We start from the raw sequence: 24,320 nt of genomic DNA on the forward strand, positions 1-24,320 counted from the left end.
TTGGGGAGTTTTTAAGGGAACTTTTCTAGCATTAAAATTACAGAAAATTACTCATAAAATATAGCAATTCCTTGCCTTAATTTCGCTCCACAACTTTCTTGTAGAAGTTTCTTTACATTCGCTCCCCACTGTAACTCTGAGGTTAAGCTCTGCTCATGCCGAGGTCTCAGTTGCAGTCTCCCAGCCAGAGCCTTTCATTCGCTGTCAGCATCAATTGAGCCTGCCTCTACACCGCAAAAAAAAACCCAAAGCCTCCCCGCTGCACGCTGCACCCTCTCTCCAGCACTCGTGCTGGGAGCATCTTCTGCGCTGGGCAAAAGCCATTCAGAGCCAAAGATATATGAGCCAGTGCTATGTTGTGACTGCTGCCCGCTGTGCACCTGCGAGCCAAGTCGAGCCCTGGGATGAGCCACTCTTTGGGTTTTTTTTGCTTTTTTTTTGCTTCTTTTGCTGGCTGAAGGTGAGGCTGAAGATGTTTGGCTTGGCGTTTGGGCTTGGAGATGAGCAGGCGGCATGGAATGGACTTTTAAATGTTGCCATTTGTTGCGTGAAAACGCAACCGGTAGCCCAAAAACAACAAAAAAAAACCATTCAGCTGGCTGGCTGTTGCGGAGGGTTTGGGCTAAGGTTCAGGTGCAGGTTTTTGGAATCCTTTCAGCTATTAGGCAACATTTCTTTGCCTCTCATCGCTGAGGCTTTGGCATCTCCATCGCACAATCCACGTTGCATGCCCAGCGGCGATCATTAACGCCAAACGGTTTGCGGCGCTTTGAACAACATTTTACAACTTCTACCGAAAAGAGCGGCAGGAAGAGCAGCGGCCGAAGCCAATAGCAACATCGACAAAAAGGTCAGCTACCGTCGGAATAAACATACAAACGATCCAAGTACGAGTACTGCCACAAAAAAAAGTAACATAAAAATAAGTTAGAGGCAGGGGAAAGAGCGGGCAGCAGAGACACTGCCAGTGCTCTTCCAGGAAAGCCAACAACTTTTTTGTAGCAGTTGAACAGAGAACAGAACAAGTGGCAAGCAAGGAAACCTTTTCGGCCAAGTCAAGCTAATAAAAATGTTTGTGTCTGGGCTGGAAATCCATGCGGATTTTGGAACCGTTTTGGGCATTAGCTTGAAAAGCCGAGCGACCATTTGTCAGCGCTGCCAGTGCAAACTGTCAGCTAAGCGAACATGAGAGCGCGGCGAGCCATCATCAGCCAGTTATAAGTAGATTCTGTGTCGGATTTGCACTCCAAGTTGCATGTTGGCTGCTGCTGCTGACCCGCTGGCAATTATCACCCATAGAAGCTGCCGTGGCCGGACAGGTGGCTGCATTCACACGGAACTCCACTCGAGGAGAGACTGAACCCCGAGAGGCTCTCACACGGATCTGCAATTAGACGTGCGCAACGGCCAGGCAGAGACAGAGAGGAAGCCAAGGATAAGCTGAGCACTTAGGGGTCAACAGACCTCCGGCTAACTCTGTCCGTTCTGACTGCTGCCCCTCTGATGGATTGCCAGGGACTTGAGATATCTCCACTCGCTGTTGGTAGCAGCTCTGGCTCTTGGGTCGACCGGCTGTCCTCTTCCTCTCTCTCTCTCTCTGGTGGCTTGGCACATCACACAAATCACGCACTTTTTATTTGCCAGAGCGGATGAGGCGGCCTTTTAAGGCTGCTGCATCATGAGTTTGCAAATTGTTGCTGCTGCTGCCGGTTGGACTCGGTTTCCTGCTGCAACTTTATGGCAATGAGGCTGTGGCAGTGGCAGTGGCTGCTACTCGTACTTGCTGCCTGCTGCCTCTGCTGCTCTCTCTCTCTCTCTCAGCTTTGATCGCTCTGGGTCATTTTGTGGATGGCAAGTCAAGGCAAATGCAACATGAAACCTGTGAGCACAAGGAGCAGAAGGTGTCCCAAAGCAAAAGCAAGAGACAGGGCAGGCCAGGGCAAGAACTGAGCGACTTGGGGAGTACTCTAGGAATCGGGAAATAACAGAAGTGAATGAGGTTTTGGAAAGAACTTTGGGGTGGAATTTCAGTAGCCTTCTGGCTTGATCTTTCAGCTATTTCCAGTAGAAATTCCTGTACAAATTTTGCTCTAAAATGTTATAAAATTCCCAAATGATGTGCCAGTCCCCTGTCCATCCTCATATACCCTTCGAGTGCACTCTCTCTCTGTCTCTCTTCCCTGAAGTGAACTGAAACCAGTTACTCTGTTCACTGCTTGCTGCTCCTGTGGCATGCTGTAATTGATATTGCAACTGTGTGTGTACGAAAGAGAAGCACATAGAGTGAGAGAGAAGGGAGTGGAAGGGCTGGGGACGTTCATTTGTGGGTTCTTACTGGCCTTGTCTTGCGTTGTTCGTCTTCGATACTGGGCCCAGCTCACACGTGTTGCTAATGAGACATAACTCAAGCATTCAAGATCAGCTTTAGCTTTTGTGACTGGCACTGGCACTGGCTCTGGTGTCTGCTGTCTTGTGATAACCTAATAAAGTCATAGCAATTAAAGCGCTCTCAGATACACAGACAGAACAAACCCCTCTCTCTCTCTCTCTCTCTCTCTCTCTCTATCTCTCTGTACAACTTGTTTGGCAATATCTGAGCTTGTTCGCATTTAAAAGTTGCCCAAAAATAAAATGATGTCACTCGATGCCCCCGAACTCGAACCCGGCTCGCAATTATAGCCAACACTCCCGCGAGCACTGAGGCAAGCTCACTGAGTCTGAGGCCTGCCTTTTATTATATCACTTTTTGCTGTCTTTGTTGCTTTAAACTTTACATTTTGTTGTACCTTTACTTGAGAGTGTTTTTTGGTGGGCCGCGTTTTACCTTTTCTGTGTGGGGGCATTCATTTTTTGGGCTCCTTTTGAAAAATCATTATTTTAATCGTTTATTGACTTGTTTAAAGCGCCGCTAAATGTTCTCCATGCCACATTCGTCGCATGGCTTTCGTCTGGCTGCAAATTATGTGAAATGATTGGGCAGAAAATTGAGGGATTTGTTGCCACGCCGCTCCATTTCTGGGTTTTGACTTTGCCTTTTGCCAGTTTTGACAGCGGGAATTATGGCCTGAAAACTATTAGCGGTTTTGGGCTTTGTGTGAGAAGAAAGTAATGAGAGCGGGCTATGGGAGGGGAATTTGTTGGCTGCTTTGGGAAGGTTCTAGAGAGCTTTTAGTTGTGGAAATGTTTTGGCGCTTAAATCGGAATTTTCGGTATTTTTGGTGAAATTTTAGATCTTAATGGAAGAAGGTTCTTGTGGTGGGATTTAATTCTGGGATTTATCGGTGGACCTACTGGAAGATTCTTGTTTTATTCTCTTCAGAAACTTATTGGATAAATGTTCATGTATTATATAAGAGAAATGCTGAACCTAGAAGTGTCTGAGGGAAATCTCTAAAAAATCCAAGAAATATTCCCAATAATCATTTAAACATGGAATTTTTCGCTTAGTTTCAACCCAGCCAATTCCCAGAAGATGCCCACAAAACATGCTAATCAAAAGTCGTACCCCGTACCACCACTCACTTCTGAGCGTACCCATTTCCTTTGTGAAAATTACAAATCAATTCTCCAATCTCACGGCTAAAGAAATCTCCTGCCTCTCCACAGTAGATGCCATATCGGGGCCCTGCTGCTGCTGCTGCCAAGGTAAACTTTCGAAACGATTCATTCCGCGGCTGGTGCTGGTCCTATGAATGGAATCAACTGTGGCTACATCAATTAGTTTTCAATTTTTGCCTCTCTTTTTGTAGCTATGCCACAATCGATTTCAGTAGATTTTCTTTGGCTATGGCCGCGAACCATTAGTTTTTCCAGCCTATGGCCCCGGCCGACACGCTCTCGGTCGTTGGGTGATTAATGATGATGCACCCAATAATCATAAAAGTAATACAAAAACCAAAAACCAAAAACTCTATATAAATGTTTCGTTTTTCTTTTTTTTGTGTAATGTTGAACTCACCTGCCCTTTTACAGGCCAAGGACATGAAAGCAGCTCAAGCCTCGTCGTCGCCATCGTCTCGGTTTGGTTATTTTTAGTTATATTTTTTGTCGACAGTTTTACGATCTTACGGCTTTTGGGGGTCTCTCTCTGTCTCGGCGAGGTGTACGAGGGTATATGGCTTCTATTAGACCTTTTGACTGTTGGCCACGCTAATTTGTGTCTAGTCTCGCGTCTCGTCTGCCTCTCTCTTTCTCTCTCTCTCGCTCGCTCACCCTCTATATATTATATTTACGGGCAACGTATGTCTCTCCCTCTCTCTTTCTGTGTATGGGGAGCTTTGTCTCCAGTTCAGTTCAGTTTAGTTTTTATTTTATTTTCCTTACAGCTGGCACTTTTCGTTGAAATTTGCAAGTGCTTACTAATAGAACGTTTTGGTGAGTTGTGTTAATGAATTCGAGAGTTTTATTGACACTTTGCCGCTAGGTTTAGTTTTAGGTTTTTTTTGTCTTTGCATTTTTGCCAGTTATTTCGCATTCGTATTGGTATTGATATGTCTTTGGGGTATTTTAGGTATTATTAATAGCTATGCGCCACGTTTCATTTGCAAGTATTCTTTCTTTTTTTTTTGGGTTCTATTGCATTATCAGTTTATCAAACACTTTTTGTTTTTGTTCTTTTGGTATCTCTGCCGATTGCCAGTCGTTGTTTGTGTGGTGGTTCGGTCGCTCGCTGTCTGGTTGAGGGTGCGCGCTCTGCTCGTACGAACCGAGCGCGCCGCTGGCTGACGGTGCACTGATCGGATCGTCACAAACGTGGCCAACATGACAGGTAAGCAACGTACACAAAAAGCAGTCAGCAGTACCCAGTCGAAGTCCGACAAACTCTCAACTCTGTAGAGTTCTCTTCAGGGCACTTTGGGGTGTATGTATTTACATATACACTCATATACAATGTAGATATATTTAAGTGTATAAATTCCGCGTTTAGCTTCGGCTTAGCTCGTTCGCCTTTGAGTTCCACTGTGCGACTTGCCAGCACTCGACGACGACACGGGGTTTTTGTAACCTCGCCGCCCAGCGTGCGACTCTCCAAATGTGCCGCGACACTCTGGTCGTCTCGCTCTGGCTGCTGCCACGCAGCGAAGCGTATTAGCACAGGTGTAATTACCTGTTAGCTGCTCCCCCAGCTACAGCTAGAAAGAGAGAGAGAGTGCGATCTCTTGAGCTTGGCTCTCTCTTTGAGTTGCGGCCGTCTCGCTTACACAGTCGAAGAGAGCCGACAGCCACGCTCTTTTGCTCATAATGATCATCAAGCTGCTGGCTCATTTGTGACTCACTTGAAAGTTGGTGCCTGTCTTGTGTGTGAAAAAAAGCTACCTACTCCGTTCTGTTCTGTCCCCTGGTAGTTAGTAGGTTTGTCTCTTCCGATTTGTTTTTTTTCTGGAGAACTGCTGCCTGCTGCTGCTGCTGCTGTCGGCTGCTGTCGTTGACATTTTCGCGGCAGAGGTGCCAGCGCTGGTCAACACTTCCGCTCTGCGATCATTTTTGTAATTTGTATGAAACATTACCAAACCGTTTAAAGCAATCTTCTTAGCAGCCTCTCTATAACATAACCGATCTGCGGTCTGCTCTGTGGTCTCCTTATCATTATGGGCAGCCGGAACTAGCTTCCTTTGGGCGCATTCCTTGCCCCAATCGGATGTCCCGGCACGAGTCTAATAGGCCTTTAATCGATTGGAGTACATTATTATAATGGCAAAGGTTTCTCCTTACACAGAATTGATACCTTTTAATGGTTTCCAGCTTCCGTCGGCGGCCTGGAGATTGTTTTCGCAACTGCATTCGAGTGGAAAGTTTTTCAGTGCTACTGTTAGTTCTTGGCTCGTGGTGTTCTATGCTTTGATTTCGTTGGAAATAATCAAAACAAGCAACGAGGAGAATAAATATGAAAACTGAGACTATGAACGAAGATCGGAATACGCTTGCCAATAGGTTTTTGGGCACTCAGTGAAAGCTCTGTTAGGGCACAGCTTCCTCGGGCATCCGCCTTCCTTTGCCGGAAGCTCCCTCTCTTACTTGCACGCTCTCTAAGCTCTTGCTTCTTCACGTCGCTTGCCTTTCTCTTAAACGGAACTTTCATATCTGATTTACAGAGTTCTTTCCTTAAACTTTTGTGCAGAATTATAATGCCACCGGCAAGGGTATCAAAATACAAAAAACACAAAAAAATTGAGAGAGAGATAGAAAAAAACTTCCATTTGTCGTTTTTCATGCTGCTTAACGGAAGCAGCCGCAACCGTTAGACGAAGCTGTTGCCAGCGATGCCAGCCAAATGCAATTAGTTGCAGCAACAAACTGCAGCTGCCACTGCCACAAGCCTGCAAGCTGCTAGCTGCACGCTGAGGATGGGCTGGCTTCGGTTCGGGTCTGGCTTTCCATTTGGCTAAGCAGCAGCCTAAATACGAGAGTAGCGGTGGAAGCTCTGGCAAAATATAATAAAGGAAGTTGGCACACAAAAAAAAGAATACATTTATCCATCTAATGATGTGCTCCCGATCAATCCGCCGCTCTCTCTCTCTCTCTCTTAGAATTTGAAGAAGCGTTCGATTAAGTGCAGCTTAAATTTATGGGCGTATTTCGTTGGCCATCAAATTTTGTAGCAACAAAAAGTTCATTCGGTAGCCGATAAATTTGCAACTTTATTGTTTGAATTTCGCTGCTCAGCCAAAAACTTAAACGTTTACAATAAAAATGTTTCAAATTACAGTGTTGAAATAATGATTGCTTAAAACTAATGAGGCATTAACCAAAACACATTTAAACAATTTTATTTGTGGCAGTAAGCTGAAGGAAATTGTACATTTACGAATAAAATTGGTAAAGAAATTGTTTAAAAAAATGCTTGTTAGGTGAAAGGCTTACAATGTTGTTGAACAAATTACAGGGGATAATATTAAACTCAATGAGCATTCAGGAGCAGATATTTAAGAGTCGTTTTCGAATGTGAAAAGTAAAGGCTGATCTTTCAAATTAAATTATATGAATTTATTTATTTATTTGTGCGCTTAAGGTTGCAGCAAATGTAACTGACACAAACGCATTAAATTAATAAATTTAATTGATTTTTTAGCTGCCTGAAATTAAATTAAAGTTTATCTAATTTCCCCAAGTCAAAAACCCATCACAAAATTGCCTGCCACATGAGCGGCTGTCGCGTTCATTCATTGTTCTAAAATAAAGCTAAAAAAAGTCTAAACATATTTATAGAAATATATCTATTATACAGACAGACAGACAGCTAACATGATGAGCAAACGTAACTATCATTTTGGCCAGACAACAGCTCGTTGAATGCCGCACAAAAGTCAAAACTATTCGCAGCTCATGTGTTTCAGTTCAGTTTTATTTTTGTGTATTTCTTTTTATTTCTCTTTTATTTTTTCACATTGTCATCGAACCGTGACGATGCGTTGTTGTTGTTGTTGTTATTGCGATGTACCTGTATCTACTATGGGTGTATGGGTATACCTGAGTTGTAACCCCCGCAGAAGCTGATGATCTAAGTGTAGAACATGCGATAATGTTTATGGCTGTCGGGCTCGTTTCTCTCATAGGGGTGCACCGCGGAAACTCAATTTCGAATGTGTATAAAAATGTACCAAAATGTATACACATACATATACACACATGCATACGTGTAATGTGGTGCGCCTGCATGACAAACCGACGCGTCGGTTCTGTTCTTCGAATTTATATCGAAACGGTAGCCGAAAAGAAGGGATAATTAATTATGCCCCTGGGCTGCTGCTGCTGCTGCTGCTGCTGCTGCTGGTGACATTATTCTTTTCACCTTTCGATAAGGAAATGACGAGGCGCAAAAACAAATTCAATGATTGAACCCATAGAAACTAGAGCCCCTGCCCCTGCACCCCTCGCTGTCGGCCTGCGGAAGTTCTCAACAAAATTTCCGCTTGTGAAATGTATTTTTTTCTGTCGCTTCAGCATATGACAGAACTGACATCAGAGTTCCAATGATTTTATTTATTTATTTTTCTATGAAGTGAGTCAGCTGGTGCCGACGTCGAGCTGTTTCGGCTAATTGTGCAATTTTGTGGATTTCTTTCTGTCTTTATTTGTTGCAGTCATTGGCCAAGACATTTGGCCAAATTGCATTTGGGCTGGCTCCTCTGTAAGTGTCTCGGGTCTGCTTTCACCATATGTTTGGACTGCATTGGATTGCTTTGAACGAAATTAAATCCTGCAAATGGTTCTCTATCTCCCTCTCTCTCTGCAATTAACAGTCTAATGAACTTTCACCAAAGCGAACCCCAGACCGAACCTCAAGCAGGAAAATCATTTCCAGCGCAGACACAAACCCTAACTAACGGATGTGCCAAGTGGGCAGCACTGGGGGTTCGGGTCAAAAGCAATTGACCGCCCAGCAAGAACCCAGACAAAAAAGGGCCTAAAGCTTAATTTTGGATCAACACGGCACACAGAGCACAGAGCACAGAGAACAGAGAACAGAAACAGAAGTCTTCGACATTTGGAGCAAGAAATTGTGGGGCTTGGGCCAGGTGTCGCCTGTGGACTTGGGGATACCTTGGACCTAAAGGCTTTGAGTGTGTAAGATTGTGAAATAATTGCTTGAATGGTGCTAATAGAAGCCAAAAACATAACTTAACATGGCACTTTCTATATTGGGCATCAGCAAGGAATGTAAAACTTGAGAACTTTGACAACGAGCAGCATCGAAATAAATATCAGCCGTAGGCGCCTGTCGCCATGGCTCTTGGTCAAGTGGATTTAAGTATTATAAACCTAAGTCTAATCATGTAAATAAACAAATGAATCGCAACTTTGTTGAATCAAATTTGTTGGGATAATATACCAAATATAAAGAGTCTTTTAGGTGGCCAAGAAATGGTAATTTACAGCCAATAAATGGGCATTTGTCTGATAAATATTAACTTATATTCCACTTCCCTTTATTGGCTGCAGATCCTCCTTAGCAACTTAAGCTTTTATTGTGGCTTAGGTAATGTTTCCACAAACGATTCCAAGTTCCTTTCGAGCTCCATCAACTTCCCAGCCCCAAAGCTACCCTTTGTCCCTTTGCCCTGCTGCCTTTTGGTCAGCTACCTACTTTGAGGCAGCAACAGTAGCCCCGCGGACCCTTCATAACGCCAGAACCAAGGCGACTTTATATTCCGAAATACTAGAAATAATAACAACAATAATAATAACGCACACGAGTGCGAGTGCGGTACGGGGAGCACTGCTCTGGCCATTTGCCTTCAAGTGAAGTCATCAAAACACGCCGCATCAGCGACAAAAAAACTCAAACTGAGTTCTGTGAAACTTTTGCCAGACATAAAACCCAAAATGGTTGGACAACAAAAAAAGAACGACAAAAATATTACAGAACAGAACCGAAAAGAGGATTTCTTAATTACTCAAGAAGAAGTGGAGCGGCGGGAAGAGGGAGAGGGACACCAACAAAATGCTGCATTTGGGGTTCGCCTCTTGTATTGGCCTCATCATAATTACAGGGCAACTTTTTGTGTACTTCCAGTTGATCCATGGGCCAGGTCCAAGTCCGCTTCATCGGGGCAATGATATGTGTCGCGCTCTAGTGCCAGTCCAGCAATTACTTTACGACCTAACTGAAAACTGAAAACGGAAAACCAGAGAGAACCCAAAAGAAGAACAAACTCATAGCGATTCGGTGTAAAGCATTTGGCGGCCAGTTTTATATATGAATTTCTGGTTACGGACGGCTGCCCTCTGACAGATCTACGATAGCAAAAAAATAAAATACAGAACCCAAAAAGAAGAGCCGCACGTGTTTTCTCTCTTTTGGGGTGTCGCCGAAAGTGCCTGCAAGTCGTTACAATTTTCCACGATTTAGTGGCAAGCCTTGCACCACCTCTTGCAGGCTACCAAAGTACAGTTGCGCTCAGTTGCAGCTCAGAGCCAACTGCAACATATCAGAAGTCAACGGAGCAGAAAATCAAAAAAGTGCAAAAGGCAGAAACCCATCAACAGGTTGCCACAGAGTGAGGCAAAGAGCGGGGCAGAGCGCCCTGCAAGTATGATAATAATTTAGACGCTTATCTCTGGATGGAGCCCGGGCCCACATGCAATATGGCTCCCGAGTTGAGGCTCTCCATGCAGCATGGCAGAATGCAAACATTATTTTTCCGCTGCTTTAAATGGAAAATTGTGAAGGAATTATGTGTTAAACACGCAGCAGCAGCAGTGGAAACAGCAGCAACAGCAACAGCGGACACAGAGCAGCGCATTGTTGGTACAGTTAACACAAAATGTAAAGCACATTCCTGGCTAATGCGAAGGAACGAACACTGGACAACAAACGAAAAGTTGGTGGAGGAGCTGCAAAAGAGAGTTGCGGCAGGGTTAAGTTTGGTTGTTGGGAAATGGGGGAAAAAGAGCTGCCGGAAACCTGGAAGTTTTGGAAGCTGTCTACCCATTATTGTAGATATTTTATTGCAAAGGATGACAACAAATCTACTCAAGTTTTGCCTTAAACATCAAGCTTCAAGTAATCTTAACTTAACCCGGGATAGCTTTCAATTTTAAGTTTATTTGTTAACATTTGGGGAGGCCAAAAAGTTTATCCAAATGAACTGATCGTTACCTTAATCGCTCAACTATTTTCTACCCTATTGAGACCCTATGTTTGGCCTCTCAAACATAACTAAAGTAGTCTTTTTATGTACTCTATAGATGAGCATACAATATATTTTCAATTGCTAGACAAAATAAAATAAGGAACGAGAGGCTTCCATCAGAAATAGTCAGAAAGAAAAGTTTACAAGGCTGACATTTTCTGTACTTTAATTTAAAATTGAGGAAGATATTCTTCACAATCACTTCACCCGACTCATATTGATATAGGTATGTACTTCCATCTAGATTTATCTCAAACCCCAACCTGATCCTTCTGCCAAACGCTGTGCCTGAGCCTGCAGCTGTACTGCGCACCTGTGTTGCCTGGTGTAGGGGAAGTGCAGCTGGCGCCTTGGACATGACTTCAATTAAAGCGCAATAACAACTCTATTACCAGCGAATGGCTGTATCAATAAAAGAGTCTGCTTACAGCTGGACAGACGGGCAGACAGGCGGCAGATGACGTGAGATATGAAGCGCTCTAAAACAATAAAAATCTGAAATCAATTTCTACAAAAGCACAGACCCGGCATGGTGGAAGCAGCTATGATGGAGGGGGTCTGACTGGGGGCTACCGGTTGCAGTCGATTCATGTTCCAAAAGAGGGTTCTCCAGTGCCAGTGCCAGTCCCAGTGCCAGTCCCAGTGCCAGTCCCGGTCTCTGTGTTCCTGTGGTCGCAGCCGAATCACACCTTAAATGGCGACTGGGACAAGCTTCGACGGGCAGCAGCAGCCTGTGATTATCTGAGAGAAAGAAGCGAGAAATATTTATGAACTGATGGCCCCAGTCATTGATGAGGCTTCGATGCTGTCCGAGCTGAATGGCTGCGCTATCGCCAGGCCATCTAAGGGGAGTTTTCACTCCAGCTCCAGCTACAGCCCCGACTCCAGCTCCATAGGCCACCACAAGTTGATGGATAGTTGCGTAGCAGGAAGCACGCTCCAAGTAACTTCCATGAAAATGCATAAAGAAAAGCATAATAATAATGAGCAAAAAGAAACAAATCTTCGGGCTGTCTCGGTGACCGAGCTCCGAACAGGTGTAATAATTGGAATCTGTTTTCCATCTAAACCCTAATCACGCTGACTGAGCGCGCACGCGCTCCGGCCAAAGATACATTCTGCGGATACTTTTCTGCCAGCAGTTTTCTGCTCTTCTGCGGTTACGCTTGGTGCGGCTGTTGTCTTGGGCATTAAGCCAAGCAGCAGCTGTAAAATTACATCAAATGTTTAACCAACCCGCAAGTGGGGGGAGCCACAGCAGCTCCTTGAAAAGTGCTGGCATTGAAATTTCCTTTTGCCTGTCGCGTTATCCTGTCGCACTCCTTTCCCACGCTCTCCACTCCTGACCTGCCTCTGCCTCTGCCTCCAATTAGTGAGGCAGCCAAGCGTCGCCACATGTCACACCCAAAGGGTTCGCTGATCTCTTCTTGCCGTTGCACTTTGCCAGCTCTTCTGCTGCTTCATTTTGTTGGTGGTGCCATGACTTACGCATTACAAATGAAGCAAGTGGAAAAATTTACATATCAATCCCCAAAACCTGCGCCTCACGCTGATAATTATCTTTTGCACAGGCTCTCGCTCTCGCTCTCTGCCTCTCCCTTTTGCCGGCTCTTTCGCTGTCTCTCTCTGCTTGTAATTGAATTGGAGTGCAGCCGCGAAAAGGTCACAGACACTGCACATGGGACAGCAGCAAGCGGAGTCAGCAATAAGCGCAACACTAAGCTACAAAATAAGGGAAATAAAAAAGGAATACAAAATAAAATACAAATTGAATGAAAGTTTAATAAAAATTTAACAAATAAAATAAAAAACAAAATGAAATTTATAAAAAAAAAATATTTGGTTAGGAAAATGTCTAAAATTTCATAAAATTTATATGTAAAATATGTTTACAAAATATATCTAAAACAAATTCAAGATACATTTGAGCCACATTAATAATTATAATTATAACAATAATAATCAATAATAATTATTAAGTAATAAACCTAATGTCCAGACACGTTTTCAATCTGTGGCGCCCACCAATCAATTATTTTAAAATGAAATCCGCTCTCCTTTCCATTTGAAATTTTAGCACTTGAAATTTGAAACTTCCATTGTAAACATTGCCACAAAAGTTTATTGTTGCTTACTTTTCTCCCTTGAACTTGTTCGTTTATTATTTGTACTCCTCAAGTAACACTCCTGCTGGCTAGTGTAATTAAAGCCAGCGCTTGGCGCGTGAGATCAGCCATGAGTAAGGCAAAAGCCGTGGCCATAGCCATAGTTGTAGATGCACATACAAAAGTATCTCTGAGCCACCTGTATGCAGGCACAAATAATGCAAATTATCAGCTGAAATTGCACGAATGGTCAGGTGCATTCATAATGCAGAAACTTGCATAGGAGCAGCTGAGGAAGATGGAACAGGCAGCAGAAGTCGTCGCTTCTTCTCTCATAATTGAGTTGCAAGTGTGTGCGGGGAGTGGCACCCTTTTTGGCTCTTTTTGGTTCCCATGGCCGGACAGCAGAAGCGAGTTTAAACACTCCGTTTCATAGATAATCATCATAATTATCTGGCATACAATAAATATAATATCTAGGCAAATTACAACAATTAGGCAGCTCCCTCAGCGCGCACACAGTTGGGAAAAACACCCAAAAAGTTGAACCAAAACCCAAGGGGGGAAAGCAAATGATCATTTGGCTGCCTGTCTTTATATTCTCTCTCCCAATGATATGAACAATGGACTGGACTGAGCTCTGTTTGCTGGCCGCATAATAGACATAATTTTCACACGCGTTTCGTTTCATTTCGGGCGGAGACAACAACCCAAATTAGGCAGAAAAATACTCCACTGTGGCGAAGGGTTTGGATTCGAAAATAAAGAGTAAAATGCGAGCAAATGTTTAGGCCACACAGCGGGGGCACAGGCAGGGGGGGAGAAATATCATTCAGTCAACATTTTGTGGTCGATTAGAAAGTTGATAAGGGAAAGGTTAGGCCACTGTTGGCTCTCAATTTTAATTGTTTAAGGAAGCTGCATTGGAAGGGTGTGGAAAATGGATAAATGGGTGGATGAATGCTTGTTCTCTAGTTTGCCATAAATCTCCACTCCATTATAGCAACTTCTCGCTCCACCCGCGCAGCTTCTATAAATCCTATAACTCCATTCTTCCACCCCTCGTTTTTGTTGTTGCCGACATTGCATGGGCACTACGAACATTGGATGGCAACAGGCCCACGACTAAGCCCCAATGCCTCCAAAAAGCGGAAACTCATTGGCAACGCTTCGTTGCGTAAATTTCTCGACGGCAACTTTTTGGCCAACAGGTTGGCAAAAAAAGAGTTAAAAAAGAGAAAAAGGGAGGTACAAAAATCTGACGCCAAGCTACAAAAAAAAAACCAAAAACGTAAACCGCCAGGGCAAAATGGCCGACAACAAAACAACTAACTGAAAATGGTTAAAAAATTGTTTTAATATTTCAGTTACGCTTCGGCAAGCGACAACATCGCGATAGAGAGTCAGAGCCAGAGCCAGCGCCTCCCATCCCCGACTTTGACTTCTTGAATTGTGTATAGGAGAACGACATACACATGTGTGTGTGTGCGTGTGTGTGTGTTGTTTTTGGGGCGGGGGTTGATAATACCGAGACAATGGAAAAGGGTAAATCACAGAGCAAAGACATAGAGATCCAAAATGAAGATGGAGCTCTCGTGCCAAGTCGGAGCGAAGACCGCAAAAGTACAGAGGAGGCGAACACCTGAGCATTTCTTTATGGATCTTGAGCAGAAAACCTATAGCGGCGTAACGTCATTAAAATTAGTGCTATGCTGAGCTGAACTCAACTAAAAGAGGGAGGGAGCACATGGTAAAAGTCTGCCAAGATAGGGGTACCAAAATGGGGGGTTCTAGTCACGAATGCATATCGGTTTGGTTCGGTTCGGTTTGGTTTGGTTCTTGGGTTCCTGGTTACGCTTCGTTGTCAGATGCGATGCTAAGATGGCGTTGAATATTTTTCGGATGGTACAATAAGTAATGTAATGCTTGGCTAGCAGCTACAACTAAAACTCAGCCATAGGTAATGCTCAGCAAAAGGGTTTCGACTTGGAGTTGGAGTTGCCATGTGGGAATGGGCTCTCGGGTAATTAGAGTCAGCAACAAAAGGCCATAATTACCTTGTAACTAGGAATTATGAAAAATATCATAAAAAAACAGAGAGGGAGAGAGGTAGAGAGCGTAATGTAGTCTAGGGCCCACCCAACCACAGAGATGTGCCGCTGCCGCAGCCGCCACCTGACAGTAGTCAATCTTTAATGACTCTTATTTTTATTTTACATCTGACTTTTACCTTCTTACCCTTTTGGCATTAGAAGATTTCTCATGATTGTCTCCATTCAGCAGCAGCAGCACATCCCTCACTCCTCTGTCTGTGGGTCAGGCCTAATCTTTGCTCTGATCCAAGTCGATTTCATGTCTTCCTCTACAGATCAGGGCTATAAAAAAACTGCAGACACTCGTGTGTACGTTTTGGTTTCTTTTTATTTGTTTTATGCGCTTGGGAAGAACGCCAATTGCCTATGGGCATGGGACAATATTATCGGGTTCTTAGCTTGGGTTCGGGCGGAGCAAAGGAAAACCTCAACCTCAATGCCCAAAGGCCTGGCCTGCCACTCTCTTCAATTTTTTTGTTTTTGTTGCTCGATTTTATGTGGCACTTTCCCCCCACCAGCAGATGCTCACTCGTGGCCAGCGATAATAATGCAGCTGGACGTAATGAGTTCATCAATAGTCAAGGTACAAGAATTTATTATTTAGACTTAAAAAATAATGAAGGGAAAATATGCTTTGATTAGACAGAAGATATGTGAAAATGGTGAAATGTTTATGGGGAATATTTTGAGGAATGTTTAAAAAGTAGGGAAATATCCGTTGCATTGGTTATTTTTTATGAAATTGATTAAAGAGGAAATTGTCAAAAATAGGAGCTTCCAATGCTTCCATTGATGTGAGGTTTATTCTACGACAAGCAGCCACACGCTGAACCAAAGTTAATTTACAGTTAAATCTCTTTTGGGGGCCAGTACCTCTATCGCTATCCCTTTCTAGCGCTTGTCTCTCCTGGAGCCGAGAGAGCGTGGTGAATCAGTTATTGGTCCTCTCCCAAAGGTGGGAGAATGCAATAACGAAACACATTCAGCGGTTGGGCGCAGATTTTACAGCTACTCGGTGCGTAGAGTGCAAAAATGAAACACAAACACGCAATGCGGGAACGCAGTGTGCTCGTGATTTTATTCTCAATACATTCTCAATTAGTGTATTTGATTGTTTTATATTTCTTGTACTAAATCTTTCTTTTACAACTCCAGTGCATACATACGTGTTCCAACCAGAGCTGGAGCCAAAAGGGCAGTCAATTTCTTGTTGTGCGAGGAGCGCGCTTGAAAATGTTTTTGACATAATTTTTGCAATTCGTAATAGAATAATAAAATTGATTGATAAAGTGACTCCGGAATCATAAAAATTAGTACCCTATTTAAGTTAATTCCTTTGGCGATTTGCAAGCCGATAACGTGGCACTTAAGCCCTTGAGTATGCACAGCTCCGACACACACACACACACACACACACACACACAATATGAGTATGCTGTGAATGCAGTTCCATAGATTATTCACTCAGCTCTATCACCTCCTCCTCCGCCTCCGACCAAACCCCTCTCACAGATTAAGGTCTGTGCATTATCAATGCCCTTATCACTACAGTCTCAAGCATCTGGCAGAGTGAACAACGCGAACTCAATCAGTCGAGTCGAGACTTTGCTGCAGAACGGTTCGCCAAACATAATGCTGAAATTTCTTGGTTTTGTCGTGATTCTAGCGGTGCAAGGCGGCTGCAATGCTCAGACCTCGGCAGCCTACCTGCTGCAGTCCCACAGGTGGGTTAGAAAAGTGTCTTTAAAATAGTAATATTTAATATTGTGATGTGAATTGGAAGTGGTTAAAGCTGTACTTAAAATTTTGATATTACATTTTGGCGAATTTATTTCCATAAGAGCTGAAATCTTGACTTCCGAAATTAGTGAGAAAATGTCCAAGTTTTGGTGATTAGCCTTATTTATGTAAAATAGTCAGTGCTCTTAAATTCCAATACAAAAGTCTATCAGATTGATTTCCCAATTTCACTTTCATTTAACTTTGCGTCTGTATATTCACAGGAAAACAAAATTGTGCAATCTTTGAATTGTTTTTTAACATTTGTTAACGTTTCACTTATCAATTCTAAACAAGTTTCGAGTGTAGACAAATACTCGTCTTTTTTACTCAGACATAAATATATTGGTGATTTAATCGGCTTAAATACGACTGATCTAATCAATCAAAGGAACTCGCATTGAAGGGGAAATAATTGAAAAAAGAACTGCATAATCGGTAATACGATAATGTGGGTTCATAGCAACTGGAATGTCTGTCACGTTGGAGTATCCTTAAAGCTTCTCCCACTCATTTTATTAGTGCTTAGAAACAGAAACTTAAATCTTTCCCTCTCCTTACAGCCTCCCCACGGACCTCAACTTCATGCCCACCCTGGGCAATGGCCATCTGGGCTACACGGTCTACGGCGATGCCATCTTCATGAACGGAGTGTACAATGGAGGCTCGGGCAACAGCAAGCGAGCGCGCATACCCAATTGGCTGAACATCACAACGGAGGTCTGCGATCGCTTCGGTTGTGCCACGGACGCAGATGTGGCCGTGAATGGCACCAGCTATGAGATGGATCTGCGGGACGGTTACTTTCGTTCGAGGACAACCTACAACGGCTTGGGGTTTACCCTGGAGCAGAGAACTTATCCGCACAAGTACTACAATCGAGCGTTGGTCTACGAAGTGGTGGCCACGAGGAACAGCGAAAATGCTGCCAGAGCGAATTGTAAGTAAAAGTAAGGGAAAGGCAGGTACACACCCATTCATGAGGCTTCCTCCTTGGCAGCTCCACAGTTCCTGCGACTCAGCCAACATCCCGGCAATGCCAGCGATGCCTTTGAGTTTGTCGTTGTGTCCAATGGCAGCAGTGCCAGCGGGGATTATCGCACCCTTCGTGGACGCACGGAGATCCTTGAGTTCGAGCGTTTCCAGCCATCACCCCAAGAGATTTTCATACTGTTCAGCCAGTACCTGGAGCAGCCGCTGCAATTGGAGTGGCCCACGTGGCAGGCGGAGCTGAGACATCGCATCGTCATCTGCATAGATCGAGAGCAGAGTGTGGCCCTCAAGGAGCTGCAGGATGTGCTGCAGCTGAGTGCCAGCAGCTTGCTGGAAAAGCACACCGATGCCTGGCACAACTTCTGGGACAGAGACTTCTCCATTGCGCTGGTGGGCAATGCCCCAGAACTCTCGCAGATCATCAATGCGGGCATTTTCTACTTGGCCAATGCGCTGCCCTCGCTGAGCACCAACCAGGCCAATGAACCCTTCTACGGCCTCAGTCCCACTGGCCTGGGACGTGGCAATCTGGAGGCGGACTATCAGGGTCATAGTTTCTGGGATACGGAGATCTGGATGCTGCCGGTGGTGACACATTTTGGCTTCGAGTATGGCAAGCAGTTGCTGGATTATCGCGGAAGGAAGCTCGAGGCAGCCAAGTACAATGCGCGCTCAAAGGGCTATAGAGGAGCGAGGTGAGAGGTGGTTCGCTTGAGAGCGAACATCAGAGATTACAAAGACTTCTTTCTGCTCTTAGATTCCCCTGGGAGAGCGCCTACACGGGCACCGAGGTCACGAATCCCTGCTGCCCTGAGGTAGCCCAACAGGAGATACACATCTCGCCCGACATTTCCTTTGCGCTGCAAAAGTTCCTGGCCCAATCGGGTGACTGGACGTGGTTGTGCGAGAAGGCCTGGCCCATTGCCGCCGAGGTGGCCGAGTTTGTGGTGAGTCGTGCAGCCTGCGAGGAGTTCCGTCCCGTGTGCCACTTGCTGAATGTGATGGGACCCGACGAGGATCATCCGGATGTCGATGATAATGTCTACACGAATGCAGTGTCCAAAATAGCGCTGGAATTTGCTGAATGGGCGGGCGGCCATTGTGGCAATGATAGCACGGAGCTCTTCGAGAACTGGCGCCGTGTCAACGATCGTTTGTTGATTCTGCACGACACGGAGCTGGATTATCATCCGCAGCATGCGGGTTATGTGGTGAACACCACCGTCAAGCAGGCAGATACCATACTGCTGGGTTATCCACTGAGATATGATTTAAGGTACGTTTTGATCCTACAATTGAAGAGAAAGTCTTCATCTTTATCTCCTCCAACAGCAACACACACCTGAATGATTTGAACATTTATGCAAAGGTCACCAGAGAGTCCGGGCCAGCCATGACTTGGTCCATGTTTGCCGTCAACCATCTAACCAGCAAAGAGGAATGGGTGGGCCACGAGTACTTCGAGCGCGGCTACAAGAACTACGTGCGTCCGGAGTTCAAAGTGTGGAGCGAAACGCCGCTGGGCTATGAGGGTTCCGCCAATTTCCTCACCGGCATTGGTGGCTTTCTGCAGGCCATCATCTACGGCTATGGTGGCATCAGTTTTGTGCGAAATAACGATCAAATCACAATGATTTGGCGCATTGGCACCGTGCCGTTGGGTGTGGATGAGGTGCAGGTGAATTATTTGCGCTATGCGCACAGCACATGTCGCTGGGTCTTTGGCGATCGTTACTCCAGAATGAACTGTGGCGCACGCACGGGTCCAGACTTTTACATGCTGCAGGGCAAGAAGCGTACTTTGCTGGGCAGATCATTTAATGGTGAGGATTTATCATTTATCAGTTGTGTTTACTGTGGTGAACAAACTAACTCACTTTGCGCAGCTGCCACTGTTCATTCAGTTCACGCAGGAGTTCAGTGACTCACTCAGTGGTTTAGTTGTTCGCACACTAGTTCACTCGTTCCCCGTTCATTGACTCTGTTCCACCACTGAACTAGTGAGCGAACAGCTGAACACTGTTCAGTTCAGTGAATAATCTTTACATTTTCTTCTTTTCCTTTCTTTCCCTTCTTGCAGTGACACTCGTGAAAGGCGATGAGCCCGTGCACATAACTTTTTAGTGGAATAAATGAATACATATTTTATTATTATTTTGAATAAATATGAAGAGAGAACTACATATTTTGTGGGTGGCTGGCTGGTTGGGAGTTTTTTGGGCTGGAATCTATTGCATTTGGTTATGGCTATCTTGGATCTGTTTGTGTTTGTGTTTCCCCTACTTAAATTTGGCTATAGATGAGCCACTAACACCGGCCGCATTCTTGCTGTTGCCACTGAGAACCACGTAGGCGGTTTTGGTTTCCTTTTGCTTATGCTGCAACATGGTCAACGTGAAAATATGCTTTGATTAGACAGAAGATACATATGTGAAAATGGTGAAATGTTTATGGGGAATATTTTGAGGAATATTTAAAAAGTAGGGAAATATCCGTTGCATTGGTTCTTTTTTATGAAATTGATTAAAGAGGAATTTGCCAAAAATAGGAGCTTCCAATGCTTCCATTGATGTGAGGTTTATTCTACGACAAGCAGCCACACGCTGAACCAAAGTTAATTTACAGTTAAATCTCTTTTGGGGGCCAGTACCTCTATCGCTATCCCTTTCTAGCGCTTGTCTCTCCTGGAGCCGAGAGAGCGTGGTGAATCAGTTATTGGTCCTCTCCCAAAGGTGAGAGAATACAATAACAAAATGCAAGCCATGTGTGGGTGTAGATTTTACAGCTACTCGGTGCGTAGAGTGCAAAAACAAAACTCTAACACGCAATGCGGGAACGCAGTGTGCTCGTGATTTTATTCTCAATACATTCTCAATTAGTGTATTTGATTGTTTTATATTTCTTGTACTAAATCTTTCTTTTACAACTCCAGTGCACACGTGTCCCAGCCAGAGCTGGAGCCAAAAGGGCAGTCAATTTCTTGTTGTGCGAGGAGCGCGCTTGAAAATGTTTTTGCCATAATTTTTGCAATTCGTAATAGAATAATAAAATTGATTGATAAAGTGACTCCCGGAATCATAAAAATTAGTACCCTATTTAAGTTAATTCCTTTGGCGATTTGCAAGCCGATAACGTGGCACTTAAGCCCTTGAGTATGCACAGCTCCGACACACACACACACACACACACACACACACACACACACAATATGAGTATGCTGTGAATGCAGTTCCATAGATTATTCACTCAGCTCTATCACCTCCTCCTCCGCCTCCGACCAAACCCCTCTCACAGATTAAGGTCTGTGCATTATCAATGCCCTTATCACTACAGTCTCAAGCATCTGGCAGTCGATTGCCAGAGTGTACAACGCGAACTCAATCAGTCGAGTCGAGACTTTGCTGCAGAACGGTTCGCCAAACATAATGCTGAAATTTCTTGGTTTTGTCGTGATTCTAGCGGTGCTAGGCGGCTGCAATGCTCAGACCTCGGCAGCCTACCTGCTGCAGTCCCACAGGTGGGTTAGAAAAGTGTCTTTAAAATAGTAATATTTAATATTGTGATGTGAATTGGAAGTGGTTAAAGCTGTACTTAAAATTTTGATTTTACATTTCGGCGAATTTATTTTCATAAGAGCTGAAATTCTTGGCTTCCGAAATTAGTGAGAAAATGTCCAAGTTTTGGTGATTTAAAAAGATAGATTATAAAACCCTCTCTCAGTTCTTTTAAATTCCAATACAAAAGTCTATCAGATTTATTTTCCAATTTCACTTTCATTTAACTTTACATCTGTATATTCACAGGAAAACAAAATTGTGCAATCTTTGAATAGTTTTTAATATTTTTCAACGTTTCACTTATCAATTCTTAACAAGTTTCGAGTGTAGACAAATACTCGTAATCAAAGGAACTCGCATTGAAGGGAAAATAATGGAAAAAAGAACTGCATAATCGGTAATACGATAATGTGGGTTCATAGCAACTGGAATGTCTGTCAAGTTGGAGTATCCTTAAAGCTTCTCCTTTTAGTAGTGCTTAGAAACAGAAACTTAAATCTTTCCCTCTCCTTACAGCCTCCCCACGGACCTCAACTTCATGCCCACCCTGGGCAATGGCCATCTGGGCTACACGGTCTACGGCGATGCCATCTTCATGAACGGAGTGTACAATGGAGGCTCGGGCAACAGCAAGCGAGCGCGCATACCCAATTGGCTGAACATCACAACGGAGGTCTGCGATCGCTTCGGTTGTGCCACGGACGCAGATGTGGCCGTGAATGGCACCAGCTATGAGATGGATCTGCGGGACGGTTACTTTCGTTCGAGGACAACCTACAACGGCTTGGGGTTTACCCTGGAGCAGAGAACTTATCCGCACAAGTACTACAATCGAGCGTTGGTCTACGAAGTGGTGGCCACGAGGAACAGCGAAAATGCTGCCAGAGCGAATTGTAAGTAAAAGTAAGGGAAAGGCAGGTACACACCCATTCATGAGGCTTCCTCCTTGGCAGCTCCACAGTTCCTGCGACTCAGCCAACATCCCGGCAATGCCAGCGATGCCTTTGAGTTTGTCGTTGTGTCCAATGGCAGCAGTGCCAGCGGGGATTATCGCACCCTTCGTGGACGCACGGAGATCCTTGAGTTCGAGCGTTTCCAGCCATCACCCCAAGAGATTTTCATACTGTTCAGCCAGTACCTGGAGCAGCCGCTGCAATTGGAGTGGCCCACGTGGCAGGCGGAGCTGAGACATCGCATCGTCATCTGCATAGATCGAGAGCAGAGTGTGGCCCTCAAGGAGCTGCAGGATGTGCTGCAGCTGAGTGCCAGCAGCTTGCTGGAAAAGCACACCGATGCCTGGCACAACTTCTGGGACAGAGACTTCTCCATTGCGCTGGTGGGCAATGCCCCAGAACTCTCGCAGATCATCAATGCGGGCATTTTCTACTTGGCCAATGCGCTGCCCTCGCTGAGCACCAACCAGGCCAATGAACCCTTCTACGGCCTCAGTCCCACTGGCCTGGGACGTGGCAATCTGGAGGCGGACTACCAGGGTCACAATTTCTGGGATACGGAGATCTGGATGCTGCCGGTGGTGACACATTTTGGCTTCGAGTATGGCAAGCAGTTGCTGGATTATCGCGGAAGGAAGCTCGAGGCAGCCAAGTACAATGCGCGCTCAAAGGGCTATAGAGGAGCGAGGTGAGAGGTGGTTCGCTTGAGAGCGAACATCAGAGATTACAAAGACTTCTTTCTGCTCTTAGATTCCCCTGGGAGAGCGCCTACACGGGCACCGAGGTCACGAATCCCTGCTGCCCTGAGGTAGCCCAACAGGAGATACACATCTCGCCCGACATTTCCTTTGCGCTGCAAAAGTTCCTGGCCCAATCGGGTGACTGGACGTGGTTGTGCGAGAAGGCCTGGCCCATTGCCGCCGAGGTGGCCGAGTTTGTGGTGAGTCGTGCAGCCTGCGAGGAGTTCCGTCCCGTGTGCCACTTGCTGAATGTGATGGGACCCGACGAGGATCATCCGGATGTCGATGATAATGTCTACACGAATGCAGTGTCCAAAATAGCGCTGGAATTTGCTGAATGGGCGGGCGGCCATTGTGGCAATGATAGCACGGAGCTCTTCGAGAACTGGCGCCGTGTCAACGATCGTTTGTTGATTCTGCACGACACGGAGCTGGATTATCATCCGCAGCATGCGGGTTATGTGGTGAACACCACCGTCAAGCAGGCAGATACCATACTGCTGGGTTATCCACTGAGATATGATTTAAGGTACGTTTTGATCCTACAATTGAAGAGAAAGTCTTCATCTTTATCTCCTCCAACAGCAACACACACCTGAATGATTTGAACATTTATGCAAAGGTCACCAGAGAGTCCGGGCCAGCCATGACTTGGTCCATGTTTGCCGTCAACCATCTAACCAGCAAAGAGGAATGGGTGGGCCACGAGTACTTCGAGCGCGGCTACAAGAACTACGTGCGTCCGGAGTTCAAAGTGTGGAGCGAAACGCCGCTGGGCTATGAGGGTTCCGCCAATTTCCTCACCGGCATTGGTGGCTTTCTGCAGGCCATCATCTACGGCTATGGTGGCATCAGTTTTGTGCGAAATAACGATAAAATCACAATGATTGTGCGCGTTGGCACCGTGCCGTTGGGTGTGGATGAGGTGCAGGTGAATTATTTGCGCTATTCGCACAGCACATGCCGCTGGGTCTTTGGCGATCGTTACTCCAGAATGAACTGTGGCGCACGCACGGGTCCAGACTTTTACATGCTGCAGGGCAAGAAGCGTACTTTGCTGGGCAGATCATTTAATGGTGAGGATTTATCATTTATCAGTTGTGTTTACTGTGGTGAACAAACTAACTCACTTTGCGCAGCTGCCACTGTTCATTCAGTTCACGCAGGAGTTCAGTGACTCACTCAGTGGTTTAGTTGTTCGCACACTAGTTCACTTGTTGACTCCTCTCACTTGTTCCCCGTTCATTGACTCTGTTCCACCACTGAACTAGTGAGCGAACAGCTGAACACTGTGCAGTTCAGTGAATAATCTTTACATTTTCTTCCTTTTCCTTTCTTTCCCTTCTTGCAGTGACACTCGTGAAAGGCGATGAGCCCGTGCACATAACTTTTTAGTGGAATAAATGAATACATATTTTATTATTATTTTGAATAAATATGAAGAGAGAACTACATATTTTGTGGGT

General features: G+C 45.0%; 2 protein-coding genes across 2 annotated transcripts; both read left to right on the forward strand.

Annotated features, from left to right (window-relative positions):
* Positions 1-16,408: 16,408 nt before the first annotated feature.
* LOC117902642 (protein-glucosylgalactosylhydroxylysine glucosidase-like) lies at positions 16,409-19,787 on the forward strand. The gene is made up of 6 exons (XM_034814166.1): positions 16,409-16,556; positions 17,175-17,551; positions 17,612-18,299; positions 18,362-18,880; positions 18,937-19,427; positions 19,685-19,787. The coding sequence occupies exons 1-6, from the start codon at positions 16,465-16,467 to the stop codon at positions 19,726-19,728; spliced, it is 2,211 nt and encodes a 736-aa protein (XP_034670057.1). The 5' UTR covers positions 16,409-16,464; the 3' UTR covers positions 19,729-19,787.
* Positions 19,788-20,977: 1,190 nt separating this feature from the next.
* On the forward strand, positions 20,978-24,308 carry LOC117902643 (protein-glucosylgalactosylhydroxylysine glucosidase-like). The gene is made up of 6 exons (XM_034814167.1): positions 20,978-21,121; positions 21,678-22,054; positions 22,115-22,802; positions 22,865-23,383; positions 23,440-23,930; positions 24,206-24,308. Exons 1-6 carry the CDS (start codon positions 21,030-21,032, stop codon positions 24,247-24,249), a joined length of 2,211 nt encoding a protein of 736 aa, XP_034670058.1. The 5' UTR covers positions 20,978-21,029; the 3' UTR covers positions 24,250-24,308.
* The last annotated feature ends 12 nt before the right edge of the window (positions 24,309-24,320 follow it).

This window comes from Drosophila subobscura, chromosome U (genome assembly GCF_008121235.1).
Source record: "Drosophila subobscura isolate 14011-0131.10 chromosome U, UCBerk_Dsub_1.0, whole genome shotgun sequence".
Classification (NCBI taxonomy): Eukaryota; Metazoa; Arthropoda; class Insecta; order Diptera; family Drosophilidae; genus Drosophila; species Drosophila subobscura.

Bases quoted from the DNA above. Each gene is read 5' to 3' on its own strand.
- LOC117902642 (XM_034814166.1), top strand. From the start codon at position 16,465: ATGCTGAAATTTCTTGGTTTTGTCGTGATTCTAGCGGTGCAAGGCGGC. The intron at 16,557-17,174 runs GTGGGTTAGAAA...CTCTCCTTACAG, and splicing joins TACCTGCTGCAGTCCCACAG to CCTCCCCACGGACCTCAACT. The intron at 19,428-19,684 runs GTGAGGATTTAT...CCCTTCTTGCAG, and splicing joins GCTGGGCAGATCATTTAATG to TGACACTCGTGAAAGGCGAT.
- LOC117902643 (XM_034814167.1), top strand. From the start codon at position 21,030: ATGCTGAAATTTCTTGGTTTTGTCGTGATTCTAGCGGTGCTAGGCGGC. The intron at 21,122-21,677 runs GTGGGTTAGAAA...CTCTCCTTACAG, and splicing joins TACCTGCTGCAGTCCCACAG to CCTCCCCACGGACCTCAACT. The intron at 22,055-22,114 runs GTAAGTAAAAGT...CCTCCTTGGCAG, and splicing joins AAATGCTGCCAGAGCGAATT to CTCCACAGTTCCTGCGACTC.